The sequence below is a fragment of the Notamacropus eugenii genome, chromosome 3, assembly GCF_028372415.1.
Source record: "Notamacropus eugenii isolate mMacEug1 chromosome 3, mMacEug1.pri_v2, whole genome shotgun sequence".
NCBI classification, from domain to species: Eukaryota; Metazoa; Chordata; class Mammalia; order Diprotodontia; family Macropodidae; genus Notamacropus; species Notamacropus eugenii.
This window is the reverse complement of record NC_092874.1, coordinates 200,210,282-200,236,160: the sequence shown is the minus strand read 5'-3', so window position 1 is coordinate 200,236,160 and position 25,879 is coordinate 200,210,282. Positions and strand designations below refer to the sequence as shown.

Here is a 25,879-nt window from a genome sequence, read left to right as displayed (position 1 = left end):
AAACTTTTGGGGAAATTTTTCTCTATTAAAATTAACATTTTGTTGTTCAGTCATTTTTCAGTCATGTCTTACTCTTTCTTGGCCCCATTTGGAGTTCTCTTGGCAGAGATAGTGGAGTGGTTTGCCATTTCCTTCTCAAGATCACTTTACACATGAGGACACTGAGTAAAACAGGGTTAAGTAACTTGCCCAGGGTCACACAAGTACTAAGTGTCTGAGGCTGAATTTGAACTCAGGTCTTCCTGACTCTGGGTCCAGCATTCTCTCCACTGTGCCACTTAGCTGCCTTAAAAAATAATGTTAACTCTTGGGTTTTGGTAAATGTTTTTATTATGTTGAGGCATTCTAAACTAATTTTTACCATTTGTAAAAAAAAAAATATTTAAGTTCTGTATTTTTAAAAGGCTTTTCTGCATCCACTAGAGAAGGGTATGGTAGATGTTCTTTAGGTTTTCTATCTGTGTGATTATGCGTATATTCTTAAGGTCTCCAGGCCACAGGCAGTTCTTGAGGTCCAAGTTACAGAAAGGTTGTAACTTGGGTTAACAGAGAGAGTTTCTGTGTTAATGAAATGAAAATCTCTTGATACAGTGATGTATTTTCAGGCTCTGTTGATATAATGCTGTGGTTTTGGTTGATTTTGTTATTTTCATGATTAATTACACTAATTTGCTTCTTAATGACAGCCATCCTTGTGACTCTAATATAAATATATTTTGGTTAAATTGAATAATTTTTAATATATTGCTGAAATGTCTTTGCTATTTGAGAGGGAGTGTCAGTATTTATTATCAATGAAACAACATGGAATTTTTTGGGAAGAATGGTAGAATAATGCAGTCAAAAGACCTACATTCAGTTCCTTTCTGATCCATTCTGGCTGTGTGATCCCACCCTCTCAACCTCTACCCCAAAGCAGGTCACTTGTCTTTTACCATAAAGCTTTTCCTCAGGCAAATCCCTAAGACTGTATGTTTCCAGAATATTTACTAATTTGTTTTGATAATTTCCTCACTGGGAGCTCCCTATATTTATTTTTTAAAATTTTAAATGAAAATTAAAATGAAAAAATGAAAAAAAATTCTAAAAAATTAGCAAGCTTTTTCCAACTTATGCCTTCCATGGATGATGGTGTGGTTCAGAATGTGAACCATCAGTAGGAATGATCTGGCTACTTCCTAGATTGGTGCTTATTATAACCCATCCAGGACTTGTCTACTGTGAGATTCTTATCTATATCAGTGCTTAATAACAAGATGGCCCCCTCTCCAGATGATAAGGCCTTCCCCTCTGAGATTCCCTTTCATCTGCTCTGTATATCTTGTCTCCTTTATTAGACTGTGAGTGAACGTCTTATTAGCTAAATTAATGAACATACAGGTTGCTATGAGGATAAAATGAGATAATATGCAAAAGCATTCTGAAAAGATAAGGCACTTTACACATATAAGGGAATGTTTCTGATAGGTTTTTCTACTTGATAGAAATCTAGATAACCATTAGCTTACAATAATATAAAGAGTCAGAATCAATTTGTTGTTTGTAGTTTCGTTTATTTTCTGAAGACAGTTGAACACTGACATTTGACTGCCCAAACACTTTGTTTGGAGACCAAAAGGAAAATTCACATGCAGTATTGCACATAGAAGCATTGATCTGAGCAGGCCATATATAGCAACAGCTGAAGAAATTCATTTTTCCCAGCTTTTAACAGTCAGTTTTTCTTTCCTATCATTTTAGAAATAGCCATGTCATATATTGCACATTTTCATCATGATCTAATTTAACCCCATTCCATACATCTCTCCTGTTCCTTATCTCTACACAATGCTATAAATAAGAGTCTAGCTATCCAAGAAAAATGATTGTATGGATTTTCAGCAAAATTGAAGTTTTCTATAAATGAGACCACTGATTCATTTTAATATTTGAGTAAAGAAAACAAACCCATCAACGTTTAGCAAAAATGTAGAAATTAGAGATTGAAATGATTTTGCAAGTCAGTTGCCCCTCTTAGTCTACTGACAGACTTTGAGAGACAGAGACAAAAAGAGACAGAGAGACAGACATGTAGAGAGAGACAGTGAGAGACACAGATAAATCCTCTTAAGCTTAACATCATATTTATCAGTAAAAAAAAAAAAAAAATTAAAAAAAATGTAGGTAGAGTCAGGTGCAAACTGCATTTGAAACCAGTGTCTTTGTTATGAGATACAATTTTGTGGGGAATGGGGAAATAAAAAGGGATGACAATTACCAGGTCTCCAGATATTTACATTCAGGTTATGTTCATGTAGAAACTCCTTCATTTTGTGCAATGTTCCTAAGCGGTCAGCAAATAATAAATAATTTTGAATTCAGTCTCTGTCCTGTTTTAGAATATTATACTTAACAAAAGCACTATGGAAACATAAAGTGCATAGGATCATAGATTTAAAGGAACCTTAGAGGTTTTTTAATCTAACTCCCTCATTTTACAGATGAGGAAACTCAGGCTGAGAAGTGCAGTGACTTGCCCAAGGTCTCATAGCTAATTAATATCTGAGACAGGACATGAATTCAGGTCTTTGTGACAATGCCCAACACTTCATCCAAGTTCCATCTAGAATGTTTTGTTTTATTTTGATTTTTTAAGTTAACTCTTTCTCCTTAGGAGTGATGCTTAATTAATAGGACTGTAAGATTTTCTGGCCCACAGAAAGATTAATCTATGCTTCTTCATTACATAGTTCCCCAAGATACTCCATTTCTTTCGCAGGGAATAAATGTTGAGATGATAACCTGCACTTAATAGAAACATATACGGTCTTTGAAAGACAACTTTCATCCTGGTCTCTCAGCACTAAAGAAGGAAAAGGCCTAGAGAATACTTTCCAGGTCATGACATTTCTGTTGCTGGTATCGATTTTCTTCTCGAAGTTTCTAAGATTTAATATCCAAAGCTTGTTGTCTTTTAAGTGTTTCTTCACCATGGGTTCCAGATGAACAGAAAGCAAGTGTTGAATTCATTCACTTTTCAAAGAACTGGGCACATAACATCAGTGTCCTTATTTTATCTTTGATTTAGGGAGAGAAAACTATTTAGAGATTAATCTTTTCCATAACTAGGACCACTTTGAAAATAGTCACCCTCTAGTCCTCCTTCTCCATTGTAAAAATCTCCATTTCCAAGACCACTTCCAATATCCATGAGATTCCCCTTCAAAAATTACTTCCTGAACTTCATCCAAACTTTCCATTACCACAGAACTCTCCCAAACCAAAATCTCCTTATCTTCTTCTCCTAGAACTTTGAATATGAACTCATTTCATCCTGGTTCTGTAAGAGATTTTTTACTGCTGCCTGGGAATCCATCCACTTTATTAATTTTCTCTAGGTATGGGCTCTGGGCCTTGGGGTGGCAGCTAGAAATCTCTGCAGGAGAAATTCTCCAAAGTGTTTGTGTACGTTTATTAGAATGTGTATATGTTTCCTCTTTAGTATTTTGGTAGCACTTAGATCTTGTAACAAGTTGTTGCTTAAGTTTTGGATTCTTTCATCTTCTTACTCCTCTTCTTCCTTAAGTTGCTCTATTGCATTCAGCAGGTGCTTGTTCATACAGATATCTAGTTATCATCCTCTGGTTCTTGATCTGATGATAATAATATCTGGTAATGAGTCATCTCCATCCAGAGATATTTCAGCTTAAGCAGCTGGGTTTTTATAGCAGAATAGTCTTTGACTATGTCCTAGAGTCCTCTCCTCAAGCATCGTAGTGTGCTCTGGTATATCTACCAATATTAGGGAAACAATAAAGGCTGGTCCTTCTAGGGCTTTCCAAATGACTAAGAGATTTCCCGAGTCTCTTACAAATGGGGAAGAGAATGGATGTCTTTAAGGACAAATTCTTACATGGAGTAAGCTAACCCATTGAGAGACTGGTTTCATTGAGTTTCAATCACATCCGCAAGCATGTGCTATCAGTGTTTGGTGGGTTTGCTACAGATCCAGTGCAGCGCTTTCTGGCATTTGACGCTGCCAACCTCAGTATTTCTAAGGTATGCACAGTTCCCTGATCCTGTGAGGTTGAACCTATAACGAACGAAAGAAGACCAAAATCAGTGTCACTACTAGAAAGAGTTCTATGGCAACAGAGACATTTAAAAAACAAACACTAGTTTCCATCCGAACAGTCAGACCATTGAGGAAAATGAGGAAAGTCCTATCCAACCCTTTGAGGCAGCCAAATGGTGCAATGTAGAGATCACTGGGCTATAAGTAAGAAGTCTTGAGCTAAAATCTAACCTTACATGTTTTTTGGGTGTGTGATCCTTGACTAGTCACTTAAACTCTGTCTCAGTTTCCTCAACTGTGAAATGGGAATGATAACAGCGTCTACCTCCTAGGGTTGTTATGAGGATCAGATGAGATAATATGTGTAAAGTGTGTTAAGCACAGTGTTTGTCACATAGTAGGTGCTATAGAAATGTTTATTCCTTTCCCCTACCTTTGAAGAAAAGGTATAGAAATGGATTTGAAGTACTGAATTAGTGTATCTAGCATAACAGATGAAGATTTTAATTTCTCATCACCCAAACTAATATGAACTATATAATGAACTTATAAAAGATCTCTAAAAATGTTAAATTTTTGTTTGCTAAAGAAATAAATTTAGTTCAACCACATTTTCCAAGAGCAGCATCATCAGTCACAGCTCTTCTCTTCCTGCCTCCCCACTCCCCAGATAGAATTAGTTGCTAAGTGTTGTTAATTCTACCACCACAAAAATCTTACATCTACACATATGGGAGGCTATTTGAAATCCTTATCAACTATTTGTTCAGTCATTTTTCAGTTGTGTCTGACCCTTCATTACCTCATCTGGGGTTTTCTTGGCAAAGATATTAGAGTGGTTTACAATTCTCTTCTTTAGTTCATTTTACAGATGAGTAAGTTAAGTAAGATGAGTAAGGTTAAGTGACTTGCTTAGGGTCACACAGCTGGGAAGTGTCTGAGGCAGGATTTGAACTCAATAAGATGAGTCTTCCTGAATTCAGGCCTGACACTCCCATATACCGCATTGAAGGGATAGAGGTAAGTTCCAACAACTTGAGTAATCAAGAAAGGTGCTTTATAGGAACTGATATTTCAGTTGATCCTTGGAGACTGATAGGGGTTCTAAGAGAGAAGAAAGAACATTCTAGGCATGGGAAAGACAGATGCAAAGAAACAGATGTAGAAGGCGGATAAATCCTTTCCCCTCTCTGGGCTTCAGCTGTCACTTTCAGCTCTAAAACTTTGTTATAAGATCTTAGATGTGACCAGGTGGCACCTTAGCTCACAGAGCACTGGCTTTAGGGTGAGGAGGATTTTAGTTAAAATATGACCTCAGATACTCACTAGCTGTGGGACCCTGGGAAAGTCACTTAACCTTGATTGCCTCCATGCTCCCTACTCCCCCTCCCCAAAAAAATTTAGATCTAGAGCTAGTAGAGACCATAGAGGATACATGGTTCAATCCTGTCATTTCATAGATGACTCTATGAGATAGGAAGATGCTGAGTATATATGTATATATATGCATGGAATAGAATAGTTTCATTTTTTTAAAGAAGTCACAATCTCATTCAGAAAAATACTTTGAAAAAGGAAAAAGAAAGAGGTCCTCATTTATTCTTCTGAGCCCCAGCAGTTAGAGAATGAATTCCATCTCAGAACTCACCAGCCACTGAATTCTTTGCCATTTGTCCATCGCCATGCCTGGTCTGTTTCATTTTTCAGTCCAATCCAGTGCTCAACATTACTCGCGTATCGCTTGAGAAAAATCTTGAAGAAAGCACATGGGAAGCCATTGTCATATACTTCATTCTCCAAGTAAGTGCATAATTGAGAAATTGATTAATTTCATATGAAATCCTCTGTCCCAAACACTGGAGTGATCTTTTCAATGTGTATTGTGAACGCAGGTTGTTCACATCTTGCAATCATGATAATGACAAAGGGGAGTAAATTTTTATTTGATAGCATTGAACTGTAATAAGGACCACAAAAGGTCAACTAGTCTAACAGAATTTAATAATATTTACTGACTGGCCACTGTATGCTAACTCTTGGTGTGTTTGACTGACTCTTTATATGCCCAGGACACCACCAGTACTTAGAAATTAGGAACACTAAGGCTTTGGTCAAATTTTGAAGACAGAAAAGAAGTCTTTGGTGTGTCTCGTCTTCCTATCCTGGCTTCTTTCCCAATTCCTTCCAAAGTTTTGTGATGTTCCTCATAAACTATACCTTAATCCTTTCTTGCTTCATCTTTATCTATGAAGAAATGCTTTCAAATTTTTTCTTCATACTAAAATGCAAACGGTTAATATGTAGCTTAAAGTGTTACCCTTCTGAGGGTAATATATATATTTTTTGATAAGGATCAAAGAGCTATGCTAAAAGAAAGAAACATAAGTCAAAGTGATGGGTGGAGGAAATTGTAATGTAAGGGAAGGGGACACTAATATAATTACCAATAGACCAGTAGCTTAAACCTATGATCTTATCCTTTAGCATATAGGACAAAGAAAATATGAGATGCTTAGAGAATTCCGTAAAGAGCACTGGATCTGTGTTAAAAAGACTTGCACTTGAATTTTAGCTACCAATTAGGAGCTATGTAAGCACTAACAAGTTACTTTTCCACTCTGGGCCTCAGTTTCTCCATTTATAAAATGATAGCTTTGTCCAAGATGATCTCTAAAGTCCTTCCAACTCAAAAAAATCCTATAATGATTCAGAGCCAGGAAAGCAGGACCTCCTGACTTCTGCCCCTTAAGATCCCTCATGTTTCATCAAAGGTTACTTCAAACACCATCTCATCTCCTGGGTGAAGCTTTTCGTGATATCCCCAAGTATTAGGGCCACTTCCCTTAAACTGCATTGTAAGTATTCTGTTATATATTTTGCATATTGCTTGTACATGTCCATATTGAATGGTCCATGTGCTCTCCCCCAGAAAGTCTAAGCTCCTTGAGGGCAGGGATTGTTTTATATTTTGTCTTTGTATTCTCTAATGCCTAGCACAGTCCCTGGTATATAGCAGGCACTTAATAAAGACTTGTAGAATGAACAACTAAAAGCCAATATTCTAGTGTTTTACTCAATCTTGTGTGTTCTTGTGATTCAATTTCCCTATAAATGGCAGAATCAGTCAACTAACATTTATTAAGAGCTAAACACTGTTCTATAACAGATTGCAAAAAAGTCAAAAATAAAACAAAACAAAAAAACAGTCCTGGCTTTCAAAGACCCTACAGTCTAATGAGAAAACAACATGCAAACAAAATGCAAAATTTTCCTTCATAGGGAAGCCATGAGTATCCACAAACAAGAATGATAAAGAAAAATCCTAACATTTTAAAATACTATTTTTGTATAACAAGGTCTTACCAGGTCTTCCTTAGAGTCAATCTGAGCAAGAGTTGAATCGTGGGAAGAGCAGGCATTTTGGCTGGTGTACCAGTTCGCTGTAGTGTTGGAAAAGATGTAACATTTGCCTCGGTATCCAATCCAAGAATCAGGGCATGAGGACACAGAAAGATCCAAGGACATCGATGTCATCAATGGAGATGTATTTTCACTAACATATTTTCCAGGACAGTTGTATTGACCCACTGCAAATAAAGTCATTTGATATTTTAACTGTCACAATATATATAATCTATGGAGCTATATGGTCTGTGTGCTGTGCTAAGTGATAAAATGAGAAATAGAATTGATGACAGTATTCCCTCTCAGGAGTAAGGGGCAAAGAATCCTCTAACCAGTGGCATAAAGATTGCTATTCCCCTTTGCCCTCAAAATAATGTTCATCTTAGAGTCAAATAGGGTGTTCTATGTAGTGTCTCTGACCAAAGATGCCAGATAGTAAATGGGAAAAAGGAAAAGGCTGAGCATACAATTTGTTCCAATCTAAAATACCCTTCTCTGGTTACCATGTCTTGCTCTGCTAGAGTGTAATTTCCTTGAATGAAGAGAATATCTTTTTTTTATATTCATATCCCCATAATTTAGTACAGCGCTTAACACAAATTTCATGTTCCCTTAACAAAAAATTTTTACCATCCATTCCTTCATTCACTCATTCACCCAAACAACCCATTCCTCAACCATTCTGGATAACTAGGAAGTTGCTATACAAAAGGGGCTATGACTGAATCCAAAAAGTGCTCACCTACCTGACAAGGCAATTATTGTGATGATCAAAATGGCAATAATGACGACAGGGAGAACAGCACATGGAACAGGAACTCGTAGGGAGCCATCTGACTCAGGGGTCATCATGGAATTCGTGGTCTGGTCTGAAAGAAAGGAAATCAATGATCAGTCAAGTCATGAAAGCAATGGATGTTTGGGGATCTATCTACAAGCTGCTGATAAACAAACATGCCTCCCTTGACTCTTGGCCTAACTAGCTAATGTACTTATATATATTTTGGTATCTGGGATTGAGAAGGTTCTTGAAAAAAGGCATTTGGACAAAAATAAAGGAAGTCAGAGAAGACTCTAATTTATTATTCATGCTTTGAGTAGGTCCATAAACTCTAGGTTTAGGAAAACATTAGACTGGCTATATTTTTTTTATTCTTTTGGTGGAGACAAAAGAGGGTCTCTTTAAAACCCAAATCTACAAAGAGGACTTCAATGGTTTTATTTTAGTGTGCTAAGGTCCATATCATTGAGCTATTTACTACAATGAACAGCAGAGAGACTTAACTAGTCTAAAGGAATTTAATAACATTGACTGATTGGCCATTATACTCTAAACCCTATTGCATTCAATCAACTCTAAATAAAGAAATTGTTCCCAAATTTTTTAAATAGGTGAAACATTGAAAAGAAGTCTATAAAATGAAAAAACAATCTCTTTACTAATAATGTTTTAAAACAACATTTATATGGCACTTTAGCATTTGTATAACACTCTTTTTTAGGATAGCTCCATGAGGCAAGTTTAAATAACAGAACCAGAATCTGGACCTGAGTAGTATTACTTTAAATGCATGGCTTTCCCCACCTTCTCCTCCCCATCCCCCCCGCTTCAATCTCAGTGCTCTTTCTTTCTATAATAAAGCTAGAGCAGTCCACTGATATCCATTTGATGTCAAGATAAAGTGAGGAAGCAGCCCTCCAAATGCTATGGGTGGAGCCCTTGTGGCAAATTTATGAGAGGAAATGGGCAAAAATCCCATAGGTTGAGCTGGCAAGGATGAACTGTAATCTGTGTCTTTGGAGGGAGCTTCTGAATGGATAGGATCACAGATGTATTTGGATATTGGAGTATACCTGAATTTACTTATCTTTGTGCAAGTATGTAAGTCTTTTCAGGGCAGGGACTGTTTTAGTGGTTTTAGCTCTTGCTTTGTGTTCCCAGTACCTTGCTTAAGGAGGCACTTAATCAATTATTATTATTCATATTATTTAAGAAAAACCTGTTATAAACTATTAATCAGACACTTAATAAAAGCTTGGGGAATTAAGTTGAAGTAAGTTTTACCTCTGCAGATGACTTTTGTAACTGAAACCACAAGTCAGTAGGCAACATTTCTGGAAATTGCAGTGGTTTTTTCAGTGATGGTTTTTATTTAGAGTTGTTTTTTCCCCTTATTATTACAGCTTCAAAATGTATCTTCCTCAAAGTTCAGCATTCACATGGATGAACATTAAGTATTGCTTCTTTGGGGTTTATTCACTTGTTTTTCCATCTCTATCCATACACAGGTGAAAAATTGCAGCTAACATTTATTCAGTGCCTTTTGGTTTCCATAGGACCTTTGTATACATTATCTTATTTAATCCTCAAAAGAATCCCATAAATTTGGTTGTGCACGTAGTACTTATTCTCCTTCTACAGGATTGCTGTCATTTCTGCCTTGTGTAATTTCATCTTCTCTGAGCCTCTCTAGGCTGATATTTCTTTCCCACTCCTATAAGGGCTGCATGATTGGATGCAGCTCTCAGACTGTACCTTAGCAAGTTTAGAGTTCCTTTTGGGTCAGTTTCGATTCTCACCATCTGATAGTCACTGACACTGCTGCATCTTTAACCACAATGTCAGACTAAGTTTCATAGAACATCTTTAGCCACTTGAATGCTTCCCCTCATCCCCCTCCTATTTCCAACCTATATCAGTTCAGCTGCAGTAACTGTGAATGAGCAAAAGATCAAAGTGACAGGGAGTGCTTCACTGATCTTATCATTAGCTAAGTGGTTCAGTTTTGAGCTACTTTGACCCCCCCACAGTTTAGCTCATATCACAGGTGACTTCCTACTACCCTCAACATCATTTCCGAGAACCTTTCAAAAATTGTCTAAAGGTCCTTTCCAGAACTGAAGTAAAAAAAGACAAGAAAGTCCCCCTTAGACACGTTTTCTATAAAATCCCCCAAGAATGACGTTCAATTGTCCAGATCAACTAGACAACCAGAAAGAGAGGGAGACAGAGACTATGGATTCACCAAGCAACTGACTATAAGTTCAGGACATTTTGTGTTCCTGAGCTGACCCCCAGCTATTTCCCTTCCTTTGAACCTAGCCATCTCTTCCTTTATAATTTGTTGCCCAGTTTGGATTAAAAAAAATTGGTGAACCTCCATTGAAATAGTGGTATGACTCACAGGAATAACTTGGTTTTGACTTGTGATCTTCAATCCGTTGAAGATTGATTTTTCAGGAGCTAGAAATGCCCTTACACAAGATAGTAGTTTGATGTGAGGAGTTCAAAAGAATTTTGTCAGTTTTACCCTTCCTATAATAGGCTCTATGACTGAATAGTTTTTAGATATGATAGCATCTTTGTTCTCAATTTTCTGAATTCCTCTTAGATATGACAGGAGGAAGGAGGGAAGAGGAATGAGAGCCTCAAGAATATGGATGAAAATAACAAAATCCTAAAGGAATAAAAACTTCAGGAAGAGAACAGTCTGAGAAAAGAAAGGTTAGAAATAAAAGAAGTAGATACAGACAAAATAAAACATTGAGGAAGAAGGAAAAGCTGTGAATTCAAATGTTTTCAATGAGAGAATGAATGGAAAAAACCAGATATATTATGTAGAAATAGATGTTGATGATGAAGAAGAAAATGAAACTCTAAACTATTAGGGAGGTACCAATTCAGATAATTCTTTCATGTCAATTTTCTTGTAAATTGCATTTACTTGTAATGGCTATGCAAGGCAGAGTTCCTGCTCACCTCTTGTCTTGGAAGCAGGTAGAGGAACCTACTAGAGGACAGGACACTTGAAAAGGCAGAAGAAACAAAGAGAGTTAGTCAAATGCGGAGGTAATAGTAAGGAAAAAAGAAATGGTAGCCAAAGAGATAAGAAGCATCAAATCTCCCGAAATGATAATCTGGGCAAGGCAGGCAGAAGCATCAGGAGGAATTATGGGGGCTGGGGGAAGGAGGGATGTAGCAAGGGAAACCAAACAGCCAATAAACCAAGGTAGTTTGAATTGAGACCATAAAAACATTCTTGAGAATATCTATCTTTCTAGAACTTTCTCACAACTCAGACACTTTTACAGATGTAAACCTTCTTCCAAGGCCTTCCCATATCCCTCTGACTGAAGCAGGTCTGGACTCAGGCTTAAAATATATATTGATGATAGCGGTAGGAGTAGGAGAAGACAACTATCATTCTCCCAATTGAGTTAATGTCATTATGTATACAAATCTCTCTCCATTCTTTTCATGTTCAATCCTATAATTTCTACTTAAAAGATTTCAATTAAAAAGATAAAATCCAGCTTACTTTGAATTCCTCTCTCCGTGTGCAAGGGACTGTTTTCTTGTCCAGAAAGTTCTTCTCTTGTTTGCATCTTTCTTGTTCACAATCTCTTGACAGATCCTAAGTGTAGTCTTTGTTAGGGTTCTTTGCCTGTGTTGATACTCAGAACAGACACAGTTACTTATATTCCGTTATATTATCTCCGCCCCCTTCTTCATTTCCTCCTTCCCCAATTCATCTTTAATTTACAGTCCAGTGACCTGGACGCTGTTCATGTTGTACAGTGAGGGTGTGGTTTTCCCTTTAAATCTGAACCCTTCTTCCTCATAGCTGTAGGTATAACATGAGGGGCTTGAAAACAGAGAATCTCTTGCCTTTAATGAGCCAGATCAAAACTCCTCAGATCACAAGAGCTGGGGAGAAAGATAGGTTAGGAGACAATAGAACTCACCTTCTGAGTTCCAGCTTTGACTGCACAATTCCCATCCTTTTCCTCTCTCTGTGCTCACTTTTCTGATCTGTAAAAATTAAGAGATCTCTCTCTCTGTCTCTCTTTGTCTCCCTCCCTCTGTCTCTCTCTCTCTGTCTCTGTCTCCCTCTGTCTCTCTCTCTCCCTCTCTCTCTCTTTCTCTGTCTCTGTCTCTCTCTGTCTCTGTCTCTCTCTCTCTGTCTCTCTCTCTCTCTGTCTCTCTCTGTCTCTCTCTGTCTCTCTCTCTCTCTCTCTCTCTCTCTCTCTGTCTCTCTCTCTCTCTCTCTCTCTCTCTATATATATATATATATATATGTATATATATATATATATATATATATATATATATATATATATAGTATGTATAATGCTCTTTGAAGAGATCCAAAACAAATTTGTTGAAATCTGAATTAATAGTTTGAATCTAGGGAAGGTCTTAGTTAAGATACAAATAGTTTACCTAGGAAGGGGAGTAAATTAACTCATCATCACTCAGTAGCCCTATTAACATGAGGTAGTTTTCAGGTTAGCCTACTATCATAATCATATTTCATATCCTGGCTTCAGATCATCTAGCTATCACCTAAAGGACATAGGGCAAAGGACAGGTACCTTTAAGAGAAATAAGGAAGTGGACAAAGCATAGAGTGCTAAGGTAAAAAAAGTCAAAGATGATTCTGAGTACATTTATTGAACATGTGCTATGTGTAAGGCATCATAATAACCTTTTGTGCATTTGAATTCTACAACATGAATAGAATAAGCAATGTCTTACTTTACTTTATATAGTTGAATGAGTTGGTAATAGGATATACTTTCTCCCCCATCCAAAAGTCATTTTTCTTACTGACTACAAAATTTGTCCTCCTCTCCTCTCACCAAAGAGACTATAAGATCCTTAAGGGTAGAGACTGTCACTAAAAAAAAAAAAAAAAAAAGTATCCCCAGGGCCCTACACAGCATTTGCAGGTAATAAATGTTTATTACAGAATGAAAAGTCTGAATTTGCTGGTTAGCCTAGAAATTGCTACTATTGCATTCTTTCCTCTTCTATAAATATTGAACTTAAAACCTAAATAAAGTTCTTAACAAGAATTAACAGATATTTTTAGGGTCTGAATATGCCAGAACACTGCACAGTTCCTTCTTAGTCAATGAGAGAGGGTATATATCCTTATATGGAGAATCCGGTGGAGCCGCTTGTTAAGGAAATGAAGTAATAGCAGTTTGATGCAAAGCAGGGTAATGAAGCCAGGATGTGATATCTGATCATGATAGCAGCTGGAACAGGATGGCACATATACAAAAGACCACAAAACTTCTGATCAAAGTGAGTTTCCGGAGTCAACCTGTTCATCAGTTTCCTATTCTTAGTCTGATTGTCTGTAGGTAAAATCAGCCTGCTCACTTGGCTTTGAATCTCCTTGTAAATCTGAATTCCATTTTGTGTTGCTTTAGCCTTCTGCCTAAGTGTATACAAATGACTCTAAATTGAGTCACATGTGTTTTCTAAATCTATAAGGGTACTTTGATTAGGTTAGGTTCTGGAGCAGGATCCCTAGAACCTGTGTGGTAAGAGCAAAGGGGAATTTCCAGTCCAGATTTCTTCTTCTACTTCCATTCTGACCCTCAGCAATCACTTTCACATTTTCCTCCAAGATGAAATTTTCCTCTCTAATTTGAACCCCAGAGATGCCTTTCAAAAGTGTGAACTATTATGTTTCTCTCTTCCTTGAAAGAAGAAAAGAAATACCTTAGACCCAGAAAGCTGATTGTTTTTGCCTCAGTAGACTTGACAAAGGGAAATGAAAGCACAGAAAATCTCAAATGTGCTTTGGAGTGGTCATAATCTAAAAAGACTCATCTAGATAATGATATGGTATGGAATTTGTAAGCAGTATGAATTGATTTTCTCTCTGGCTCTTTTTGAAGATAGAAGGTTACAGCATATCACTTTTGTAGTCAAAGTCTCTTCAAGCCCAGTTAATCAGTTAAAACACTCTAGAAACTGCTTGCTTCATCCCACCTCAACCCTAACTTCAATCAACTCCAGATGAGGAGAAGGGTCCAAGGCACAAGAATCATTTGGACTTTTTTCTTCATATCCCCAATACTTAGCCCAGTGTCTGGTACATAGTAGTATTGTAGGCATAGTAGGCATGCTTAATGAATATTAGTCAACTGCCTGATTAGAAGAATGGTCAGTAACAAGGGAGACAGGTCTTTACAATTGTCCATGAGGAAAAATGGGTATCATAGGACAAATACATGTCATTTTAAATGAACAGTAAAATGGAGTGAATTTGGTGTTATTTCACTTTTAAGCTCCAAAGGCCCAGAAAGAACCTTCCATTCTTTAAGGAGTTCTCTACCCTTTGGAATTTCTTAAAAGATGGAAAATTGTATTGGAGGAATTGAGTTATTGGAGTTCCCTCAATGCTAGTACCTTCCTTCTCTTGATTATTTCCAATTTGTCCTGTCTATATTCTGTTCACATATAGTTGTTTTTCATGTTGTCTCTGCTATTAGACTATAAGCTCCTTGAGGGCAGGGACTATCTTTTGCCCCTTTTTTTGTGTGCCTGGCACTTAGCACAGTGTTTGGCACACAGTTAAGCCTTAATAAATGTTTATTGACTGATTGGCTCTCAAATACAATGAACTAAAATGACATGGGATGACAGACGAGATAAATAAAGTGTAAAAGGGGACCTGGATCCACTTCCCTGTTCCCTAATGTCACTCACTACAAAGGAGAGTCATGGGGAAAGAGAACAAAAGAAATACAAGGACTTTCCCACTAAACAGCAGAAATGTATGACAGGAATAGACACAAAATATCATGACCCCACAACTGATTTTGTTTTTGGTCAGAGTACAATCCTGGGTTTGCCCTTGCTTGCACTAGTTTCTTTCCTAATAATTACAGAGCTAGCTCACTTTGGCAGGAGATTTTCCAAATAATCTTTCAAGATAGATTGGAGAGTTATGATGATACCCAATTCACAGATGAAGAAACTGAGGTTCAGAGTAATGAATTTCATAAGGCTATGAAGCTAGTATATGTCCAAATTGGGACTAGAACCCTGTTCTTCTGATCCATTCTTTAATCAATCAACAACATTTATTAGTCACCTACTATATTCTAGGTACTATACTAAGTGCAGAGGATACAAAAGGAGGCAAAAGACAGTCCCTGCCCTCAAGGAGCTTAGAATCTAATGGCAGAGACAACATGTAAACAAATATATACAGAGCAAGCTATATATAAGATAATAGGAAATACTCAACAGAAGGAAGGGACTGGAATTAAGAAGGGTTAAGGAAGACTTTTTGAATAATATAGGACTTAAGTTATTACCTTATTACCTAGTAGTTACCTAGTTACTTAGTCGTTACCTAGACTTAAAGGTATCCAGGGAGATCAGTAGTGTGAGCAGAGGAAGGAGAGGAAGAGTTTTCCAGACCTGGGGAAAGCCAAAGAAAATATCTGGATCTGAAAGAAAAAAGTGTCTAGTTCCTGGAGTAACCAAGTATCCAGTGTCACTGGACTGAAGAGTACTTGTTGAGGAGTGATATATTTTGTCCTTTTTCTTGAAGAGAACCATGACATGAGGAAGTTGATTTCATGACATGCAAGTGAATTGGATTTAAGATAGAGTTGTGTGAACACATCACCATCATTCTCTCCTCTGGAGCCATCTGGGTCTAGTAGCAGGTTATAGAGTAGGGCAACTGGAGATGGCCCTGGATGCAGTGGGAGACCTTGATCTTTTTTTAAGCTAAGATTTTTCCAGATCTGTTTGACTGAGGCAATGCTTATCCAGTGATTAAGGTTAAGCAAGAAATGAGGCAAAGAATGGCTTCTTTTACCTAGTTAAAAAAAAAATCAATCTGGGGGTGGAGCCAAGATGGCAGAGAAAAAGGACTGACCTATTCTGGCTCTCCTCCCATAACCCATAAAATATCTGTAAAAAAAGGACTCTAAACAAATTCTAGAGCAGCTGAAGCCACAAAATGACAAAGTGAAACAGATTTCCGGCTTGGACAACGTCAGCTTTGTCCTGGACAGCCTGGAAGGCCAACAGGAAAGGTCTATGGTGTCAGGATTGGAGTGGAGCACAGCCCAACCCAACCTGGACCACACTACTCATACAGGCCTGGAGCAGGCTTCAGGATATGGAATCATGGGTAATTGCTGTGGTTCCCAGATTTCTCAACCCATAAATGCCAAAGACAGCTTCAAAGGTCAGTAAGAAAGCTCTTCCACCGGGGTGAGAGGGGAGTGAAGTCCAGCCCCAGCCCTGGCCCCAGAACAGTAGTAGCCACTGTGGCAGCAGCATCCACTTTTGGAGTCCTCAACCTAAAGACCCTGGGGGAATCGAGTGGCTAATCTGGGTCTCAGTCCTGAGAGGTGGTCATGAGGTGAAGAATAGCACTGTTGTGGTGGAACTGGTGGTAGCTGTAGAGAGGGAACCCTACTCATAGTTCCAGGGAAGAAGAGAGTGCTTGTGTTTGCTTATAGACCAGAGTGCAGGCCAGGAGAGGAGTAATCTCCTCTCCCTTGATTATGTCACCTTGGAGGAACTGAGAACTTACAGGTCCCTAGAAATATCTCAGAGAACAGCTGCATAAAACCTCTGAAGCCTAGGGCAGTATACCCTCCACTTGACAAAAGACTCAAAAGTCAAGCAACTGGTTGGTTAAATGGCCCCAAAGGAGGAAAAATAAGACTGTATAAGGTTACTTTCTTGGTGAAAAAGTATTTTCTTCCATCCTTTTGGATGAGGAACAACAAAACATACCATCAGAGGAAGATGTCAAAGTCAAAGCTTTTAAATCCAAAACCTCCAAAAACAAATATGCAATGGTCTCAGGCCATAGAAGAGCTCAAAAAGACTTTTGAAAATCAAGTAAGAGAGATGGAGGAAAAATTGGGAAAAGAAATGAGAACAATTCAAGAAAATCATGAAAAGTAAGTCAACAGCTTGCCAAAGGAGACCCAAAGAAATGTTGAAGAAAATAACACCTTTAAAAATAGACTAACCCAAATGGAAAAATAGGTCCAAAGATCCAATGAGGAGAAGAATGCTTTAATAAGCAAAATGGGTCAAATGGAAAGGGAGGTTCAAAAGTTCTCTGAAGAAAATAGTTCTTCAAAAATTAGAATGGAGCAGATAGAAGATAAAGACTTTATGAGAAACCAAGAAATTATAAAACAAAACCAAAAGAATGAAAAAAAATAGAAAATTGTTAAATATCTCATTGGAAAAACAACTGGAAAATGGATCCAGGAGAGATAATTTAAAAATTATTGGTCTACCTGAAAACCACGATCAAAAAAAAGAGCTAGACATCATCTTCCAAGAAATTATCAAGGAAAATTGCCTTAATGTTCTAGAACCACAGAGCAAAATAGAAATGGAAAGAATTCACCTATCACCTCCTGAAAAAGATTCCAGAAGAAAAACTCCTAGGAATAGTGTAGCCAAATTGCAGAATTCCCAGGTCAAGGAGAAAATATTACAAGCATCCAGAAAGAAACAATTCAAGTATTGTGGAAATACAATCAGGATAACACAGGATTTAGCACCTTCTACACTAAGGGATCCAAGGGTTTGAAATATGACATTCCAAAGGTCAAAGGAGATAGGATTAAAACCAAGAATCATCTACCCAGCAAAACTGAGTATAATGCTTCAGGGGAAAAAATGGAATTTCAATGAAATAGAGGACTTACAAGCATTCTTGTTAAAAAGATCAGAGTTGACTTCCAAATACAAGAATCAAGAGAAACATGAAAAGGTAAAGAGGAAAGAGAAATCTTAAGGACCTCATTAAAGTTGTACTATTTGCGTTCCTACATGGAAAGATGTTATTTGTAACTCATGAAACCTTTTTCAGTGTTAGGGTAGTTAGAGAGACTATATGTGTGTGTATGTACATATGTGCGTATATATGTGGATATACATATATGTGTGTATATGTATGTATGTGGATGTGTGTATGTATGTATATATGTATGTAGGTATGTATGAGTATGCTTGTGTGTATATATTATATGTGTACAGGTATGTATATGTACATTGATATATATGTGTATATATATGTATGTGTGTGTGTGTATACATAGACAGAGGTCACAGGGTGAATTGAATATGAAGGCAGAATACCTAAAAAAATAAAATTTACTGTTGAACGGAATGTACTAGGAGTAAGAGAAAGGGAGAGGTAGAATGTAGCAAATCATTTCACATAAAAGAGGGAAAGAAGAGCTTTCACAAAGGAGGGAGAGAGGGGAGAGAAAAGGAAGTAAGTGAGCCTTACTCTTGTAGAATTTGGCTTGAGGAGGAATAACACACACTCAATTGGACATGGAAATCTATTTTACTCTGCAGGAAGGCAAGGGGAAGAGGATAGGAGAGGAAAGATAATAGAAGAGAAAGAAAATTGGGGAAAGGGATAATCAGAAGCAAATACTATTGGGGGAGGATAGGTCAAGGGAAAGAATGGAATATATTGAGGGAAGGATAGGACAGAGGGAAATGTGGTTAGTCTTTTACAACATAACTATTATGGAAGTGCTTTGCATTGTTACACATGTATGACCTATATTGAATTGTCTGTTTTACCAATGAGAGTGGGTTGGGTGGGAGGGAGAGAATATAGAACTCAAAGCTTTAAGAATGAATGGTAAAAATTGTTTTAGCTTGCAACTGGAAATTAAGCTATACAGGCAATGGAGTATAGAAGTCTATTTTGCCCTACAGGAAAATAGAGGGGAAGGGGGATGGAAGAAGTGTGGGTAATAGAAGGGAAGACAGACTGGAGGAAGGGTTGGATGGGTGTGCATGCTGTCCTGGGGTGGGGAGTGGGGAGAGATGAGGAGAAAAATTTTGAATTCAAATTCTTGTGGAAGTGAATGCTGAGAGCCGAAAAATAAATAAATTATATATGTTTTTAAAAAATCAATCTGGGAAGGGAAGAGCCTTAGAATTTTGGCCAAAAGAGAAGCAATTGCTATTTACACTCTGAGCCATCAGAGTCCAAACAACGACCAAGGGAAGCCTGGGCTGGGGTAAATGATATGTAAGAAGACTGGAAAGATAAGAGTGGGTTAAGTCATGAAGTGTTTTGAATGCCAAACAAAAGATTTTGTATTTGCTTTTGGAGGCAATAGGGAGTCATGGGAGTTTGGGGGTAGGGGGACACTTAAGGAAAATCAATTTAGTGGCTGAATGGAGGGTAGATTTGAGTAAAGAGAGATCAGAGACACAAAGACCTACCAGCAGGCAACTGCAATAATCTAGGCATGAGGTGATGAGGACCTTTACTGGAATGGTGGTAATGTTAGAGATATATTAAAGAGATGTTACAGAGTTGAAATTGTCAGGTCTTGGCAGAGGCTTGAATATGAAGAATTGGGGCGGGGGGGAGGGTGAGATAATGAAGATTCCAGGATGACTCCTAGGTTCAAGCCTGCAGGACTGGGAGGATGGTATTGTCTTCTACAGTAATAGGGAAAATTGAGGAGGTGAGGGTGTAGGAGTAAAGATAATGGCTCCTGTTTTGGACATATTGAGTTTAAGATGTCTACTGGATATCGAGTTTGATACATCTAAAAGACAATTAGAGATGGGATATTGGAGATCAGGAAAGGCAGATTTGACAATCATCAACATAAAGAAGGTAATTAAATTCATGGGAACTGATAACTGACTATCAATTTGAGTAGTAAAGCGGGACAAATGAAGCATACTCAGGATCAAATCCTGAGGGATAGCTAGCATTTTTGTTGTTGTTCAGTCCTGTCAGACTCTTGACCCCATTTGGGATTTTCTTGACTGAGATACTGGAGTGGTTGGCTTCTCCAGCTCATTTTACAGATGAGGAACTGAGGCAAACAGGGTTAAGTGACTTGCCCAGGGTCACACAACATCTAAAGCCAGATTTGAACTCAGGAAGATTAGTCTTCCTGACTCTAGGTCCAACATGATCTTGAAGAAGGTCCATCAAAGGAGACTGAGAAGGAGCAGGTAGGAAGAGAACCAGGAGAGAGTGCCATCTGAAAACCTAGAGAGAAGAGAGTACCAAAGAGGAGAAGGTGATCAACGGTTTCCATTCATGAAAAAAATCGTTTGTCGCTTAAAACACTTTTGTTGCTGTGATGTAGGTGGGTGAGGGAAAATGTTTCTGGCTTAAACCTATGAGTCATCTCTTTGTAGAAAGTACCTTGGTCCACAGCATTGCCCAGATTGGAATACTTTCATCTTACACCTAATTCCATACTCTCTGTTTCTGTTTTTCTTTTTACTTTATCATCTTTTCCCCTCTAATGAATATGACATCACCTTCCCACCAAAGTCATCCTACTCACTGAACCAACACCTCAGAAAATGCAAGTCCCATCTTTTTGAATCTCTCTAAATTTCCTATATTGAATTTGAAGTATTACTTTTCCTCTCTTGCCACACCTGTTACTTTTCTCATGTTTCTTTCCAATGAATTTTCTGTTTTAATCTTAACTCTTTCTTTATTTTTCCCTTTCTGTCTCTTTTTGCATTTGTTGACATCATCTCCCTTATTTCTGAAATAGTCTTTCTCATTCTCTTGCTCAATTATTTCCATAATGTAGCAATAGGTAAGTCTAGTGACGTCTCCTTGTGAAAAGAGAGAAGTTCAAAACATAGGACAGTTCCTAGAATGTAGAGGAAATGAATCACAAATTGAGAAAGAAAATGAAAAAAGTGAAGGGAGTAGATAAAAGAGGCAATAACATTTTGCACCTGTAGTTACATCCTTTCTCAGCTACAATTTTCAGATTCAGGTCTCTTGATTAATTGCAATTGCGTTGGAAGCTACTATAGCAGAGCTGGGTTATATGTGTTGATATCTTAGCATTTTTTAAATACAATAATATTTTTCCCCAATGCCAGGGCTATAGGCCTAAAAATAAAATTTATTATCAACTGTCAATAGGGTTTTATATTCAAGTGTTTTTGTTGTTCAGTCATTTTCCACTCATGTCCATCTCTTCATGATACCATTTTGGGGCTTTCTTGACAGAGAACCTGGAGTGGTTTGCCATTTCCTTCTCCAGCTCATTTTATAGATGATGAAACCAGGGCAAACAGGGTTAAGTGATTTGTCCAGAGTCACAAAGCTAGAAAGTATCTGAGACTGGTTTTGTACCAAGGGTCTTCCTGACTCTAAGTCTGGAGCTCTATCTATTGTACCACCTAGATGTCCTATATTCAAGTACATCAATCGGTAATCATCATTTACTGTGTACCTAGTATGTACTAGGGACTACGAAATAAAATTAATTAGCAAACCATGGAATCATAGAATCTTAGAGGTGAACTAGTTCAGCTGCCACCAAAAGCATGATTTCCCCCTCACATTATCCCTAAACAATAGTTCTACCAGGGATGGGAAACCTGCATCCTTGAGGACACATGTGGCTCTCTAGGTCCTCAAGTGAGGCCCTATGGTTAAATCCAAACTTCAAAGAACAAACGAAGAGGATTTTTGTGAAGTTTGGATTCAACCAAAGGGCCTCACTTGAGGAGCTAGAGGTCCATGTGTGGCCTTGAGGCCACAGGTTCCTCATTCCTGTTACCCTTTGCACAAAAATCACTAGTGAAGAGGAACACATAAATGTGTGGTTCAATTTCAACATAAAAATCACACAATATTTGGAAGGGATTCCCAATCTAACTCATAGTCATAAAAGAAATCCCTTCTACACTAATCAATTCAATTCAGTTTGAAAAAAATATATTAAGCACTTTGTATGTATAAATACTGTGATGGTTGATTTAGGTTTTTTTTTTTTTTTAATGAGGTATAACCTGCTTAAAGAGACCCAAGCATGAGAACAGGTGAACTGGTGACGAATGAAAAGAATCTGATGAAGCTAGCCCAACATGTGGAGCATGAATGGCAGGAGCTGGGCATAATGTGCCCAGGACCAATGCTGTATACTAGAAAAACTGGAGAAAGATCAACCCAAAACCATCATGCAAATCTTCAATATGTTCCAGCTCTGGCGAAATCGAGACTGGGAAAAAGCCACAGCCACCATGTTCTACCAACTCTTATCCTGTGACAGTTTCCATTAGTCCTGAGACCTTTGCTGTACTTGTTGAAGAAATTTAACTCTCTATTCATGAGGAGAGAGTGTTTTAGATTCTCTTTCTGCTTAAAGGTCAATTGGTAGCAAGAAGGAGATGCTCAGGAGTGCTGATATGATGCACACTTAGAATTGTTATTCTCTCACTATAAATGAATAAATTAACTTTCCTGCTAAAAATGAATAAATAAATTAATTAATTAGCTTTCTATTTAAAAAAAAATAGAGTTCCTGCCCAGACGGGGCTTATATTCTCCTGCAAGACATATCTTACCCACAAAAATGTAAATATACGGTAATTTGAGGAAGGAGAGAACAATAGCGATGAGTTGGGGCTAGAAAGGATTCAAGAAATAAGAAAAGGATTCAGAAGGTAGGTGTCAGACACACGAGCTGAGTTTTGAAAGGAAATAAAGACCCTGGAAAGTGGACATATGCATTCAAAACATGTGAAACAGAATGTGTAAATGAGTTCAGGTGGAATTTAAGGCCAAACATGGCAAACTACTATTAGTACAATTTGAGGGGAGCAATATGAAATGACTGGAAATGTAGGGTAAAGCCAAATTATGGATGGTGTTAAATACCTGTATAATAATGATGAGTATCAAATATGGTGGAGTAGGGGCAACTACTCAGCTGAACTCTCCCAACATTCCCCTCCAAACAACTTTAAAATAATACTTTAAATCAAATTTTCGAGTGACAGAGCCAATAAAAGATTGGGGCGTGACATTTTTTCCAACCTAAGAAAACTAAACAAAAAAAAAAAACTAAGAAAATTGGCAAGAGAGGTCTGTGACACCAGGGTGGAGGTCTGTTGAGAGGCCACATGTGGAAATGAAAATAGTGGCTTCAGCAACAGTTTCAGAAGTTCTCAGCCCAGAAATCATAAGGAGATCAGACAACTGGTTGGAAAGAGATTACAGAGGACCTTTTGCCGGCACTGAGTATAGCTGGCACTGACTTGCAATTCTGTTGTCCATACATAGTTCTGGGTCACAAAGAAGAGGAGAGCTGGTGGTTGGTCACAAGGGAACAAGGCCTTGGTCTCAGTTCCAAAGCTAAAAGGAGTGCTTGTGACTGCAGGAAGCCAGGGGCCCTTCCTGGGTAAAGGCCAAGGTGCAGATCAGGAGAGCAGAAACTATTCCTTTCCCAGGATCACACCACCTTAGAAGCATAACAAACTCTGAAAAGAGTAGCACAGAAAAACCCTGAAGTTTGGAATAATGACTCCCCACCCCCAGGAGACCAGAGCCTAACTTTAAATTCAAAAGTAATTCAAAGTCAAGAGATAGGCTAGGAAAATGAGCAAATAACAAAAAAAAGTTTGACCATAAAAAGCTACTGTCATGGCAGAGAAGACCAAACCATAAACTCAGAAGAGCACAAAACTGTGAAAATGGCTACCCAAAAAAAGCCTCAAAGAAAATTGCTAATTGGATCCAAAAAAGAGTTCCTAAAAGAGCTAAAGAAAATGATAAGATCATGGAGGAAAAAAATAAGAGTGATGCAAGAAAATTATAAAATGAGAATTAACAGGTTGGTAAAAGAGGAACAAAAAAATTGAAGAAAATGATACTAAAAAGACAGAATTGGACTAATAATAAAAAAGGCACAAAAATCTCCTGAAGACAGCTCCTTTAAAAGCAGAATAAGCCAGGGTGAGGGGTGGGGATAGGGGGTGGGGAGTACAAAATCTCACTGAAGTAATAAATTCCTTAAAACTTAAAATTGGGTAAATCAGAGCTAATAATTCCATGAGACATTAAGAAACAGTAAAACAAAGCTAAAAGAATGAAAAATAGAAGAAAATGGGAAATGGGAAATGGTGGGAAATGCCTGAACATTACGTTCATTGGAATTGGTTTAAAGTGGAAAGAATATATATGCACACTCACCTGTGTATAGATGTGTTCCAGTAAAAAAGTAGCAAAGGGAAAAGGGGGTAGGTGGTGAAAAAGGGAACACAGATTAAGGAAGACATTGGTTAGAAGCAAAATAGACTTTTGAGGAGGGACAAGAAAAAGGAGAGGAAGAAGAAGAAACAGAAAAAAAAATTACAATAGAGAGGGAAGCAGTTAAAAATCATAACTGTGCATGTGAATGGGATGAGCTCACTCATAAAACAAAAGTAAATAGCAGAATACATTAGAAAACAGAATCCAACAATATATCATTTACAAGAGACACTCTTAAAATAGAAAGATATATAGAGTTAAAAAAAGGGCTGGAGCAGAATCTAATATGCTTCAGCTAAACTTTTTAAAAATATAAGAGTAGCCATCATAATCTCAAACAAAAGCAAAAGCAAAAATAAATTTCATTAAAAGAGATAATCGGGGAAACTACATTTTTCTAAAAGGTATTACAGACAATGAAGTAATATCAAAAATTTTTGCAGCAAGTTTTTCTGATAAAAGTCTCATTTCTCAAATAGATACTAGTATATAACTGAGCCAAATTTATAAAAATAAAAGCCATTCCCCAAATGATAGTCAACAGATATAAACAAGAATTTTCAGAAGAAATCAAAGCTATTTATAATCACATAAAAAAATGTTCCAAATAACCATTAATTGCAGACAGGCAAATTAAAACAACTCTAAGGTACCACCTCACACCTATCAAAAGTGACAAATGTTGGAGATGGGGAGGGAAAAACAGGTACACTAATGAACACCTGTTGGAGTTTTTGTCCAACCATTCTAGGCAATTTGGAACTACACCCAAAGGGTTTTAAAACTGCATACCCTTTAACTCAGCGATACCACTACTTGGTCTGTATCCCAAAAAGAGCAAAGAAAAAGGAAAAAGACCTGTATGTACAAAAATATTTATGGTAGCTTTTTTTTGTTTGATGGCAAAGAGTTCGAAATTGAGAGAATGCTCATCAGTTGGGGAATGGCTGAACAAGTTCTGGCATATAGTTGTGGTAGACACTGTTGTTCCATAAGAAATCACAAATGATTTCAGAAAAACATGGCAAATCCTATATGAACTAATGAAAACTGAAATGGGAAGAACCAAGAAGTGGTTATGGACTGTAACAACACTGTTGTAATGATGATCAATTGTGAAAGACTTGGCTACTCTGATTAATAAAATGATCCAAGACAATTCCAAAAACTTCATGATGAAAAAATGCTTTCCTTCTCCAGAGAGAGAACTGATGAACTCTGAGTGCTACTTGAAATATAATTTTCTCACTTTCTTTAATTTTCCTTGCTTTTGGGGGGGTAAATATTGCTAATATGGAAATATGTTTTGCATGATTTTGCATGTATAATTGATGTCATATTACCTTCTCAGTGGGCATGGGAGGGGGTAAGAGGAAAGGAGAGAATTTAAAACTAAACATTTAAAAAGAAAAAAATGTTTAAGATAAATAGATAACAAACTTTTTAAAAATAATGATGAATGTCACTGTGGAATTTAGAGTTATCTAGCTGTTATGCAATTCCTTTCTATTCCCTATTCCCTTTCGAAAAGGGACAGAACTGGGTCCTTTTCAGGTCTCCC

At 37.4% G+C, this 25,879-nt stretch overlaps 1 protein-coding gene and 1 long non-coding RNA gene across 4 annotated transcripts in view; one reads left to right on the top strand and one right to left on the bottom strand.

Annotated features, from left to right (window-relative positions):
* Positions 1 to 22,524, top strand: part of LOC140533780 (uncharacterized) — a 64,610-nt gene extending 42,086 nt beyond the window's left edge. Inside the window, exons 3-4 of one of the 2 annotated variants that reach the window (XR_011977055.1) lie at positions 5,762 to 5,854; positions 22,070 to 22,524. This is a non-coding gene — a long non-coding RNA (uncharacterized lncRNA). Of the gene's footprint in view, positions 1 to 5,761; positions 5,855 to 7,410; positions 7,670 to 22,069 lie in introns of those variants that run through there. The other variant, XR_011977056.1, reaches the window with a different exon arrangement.
* The window catches only part of LOC140533779 (early activation antigen CD69-like), a 37,395-nt gene continuing 13,036 nt past the window's right edge, over positions 1,521 to 25,879 (bottom strand). Inside the window, exons 2-6 of one of the 2 annotated variants that reach the window (XM_072653963.1) lie at positions 11,779 to 12,272; positions 8,206 to 8,328; positions 7,418 to 7,641; positions 5,703 to 5,806; positions 1,521 to 4,072 (exon numbers count right to left, since the gene is read on the bottom strand). In XM_072653963.1, coding sequence (XP_072510064.1) covers positions 3,961 to 4,072; positions 5,703 to 5,806; positions 7,418 to 7,641; positions 8,206 to 8,328; positions 11,779 to 11,845 — 630 coding nt within the window. In that variant the 5' untranslated portion in view covers positions 11,846 to 12,272 and the 3' untranslated portion in view covers positions 1,521 to 3,960. Of the gene's footprint in view, positions 4,073 to 5,702; positions 5,807 to 7,417; positions 7,642 to 8,205; positions 8,329 to 11,778; positions 12,413 to 25,879 lie in introns of those variants that run through there. The other variant, XM_072653962.1, reaches the window with a different exon arrangement.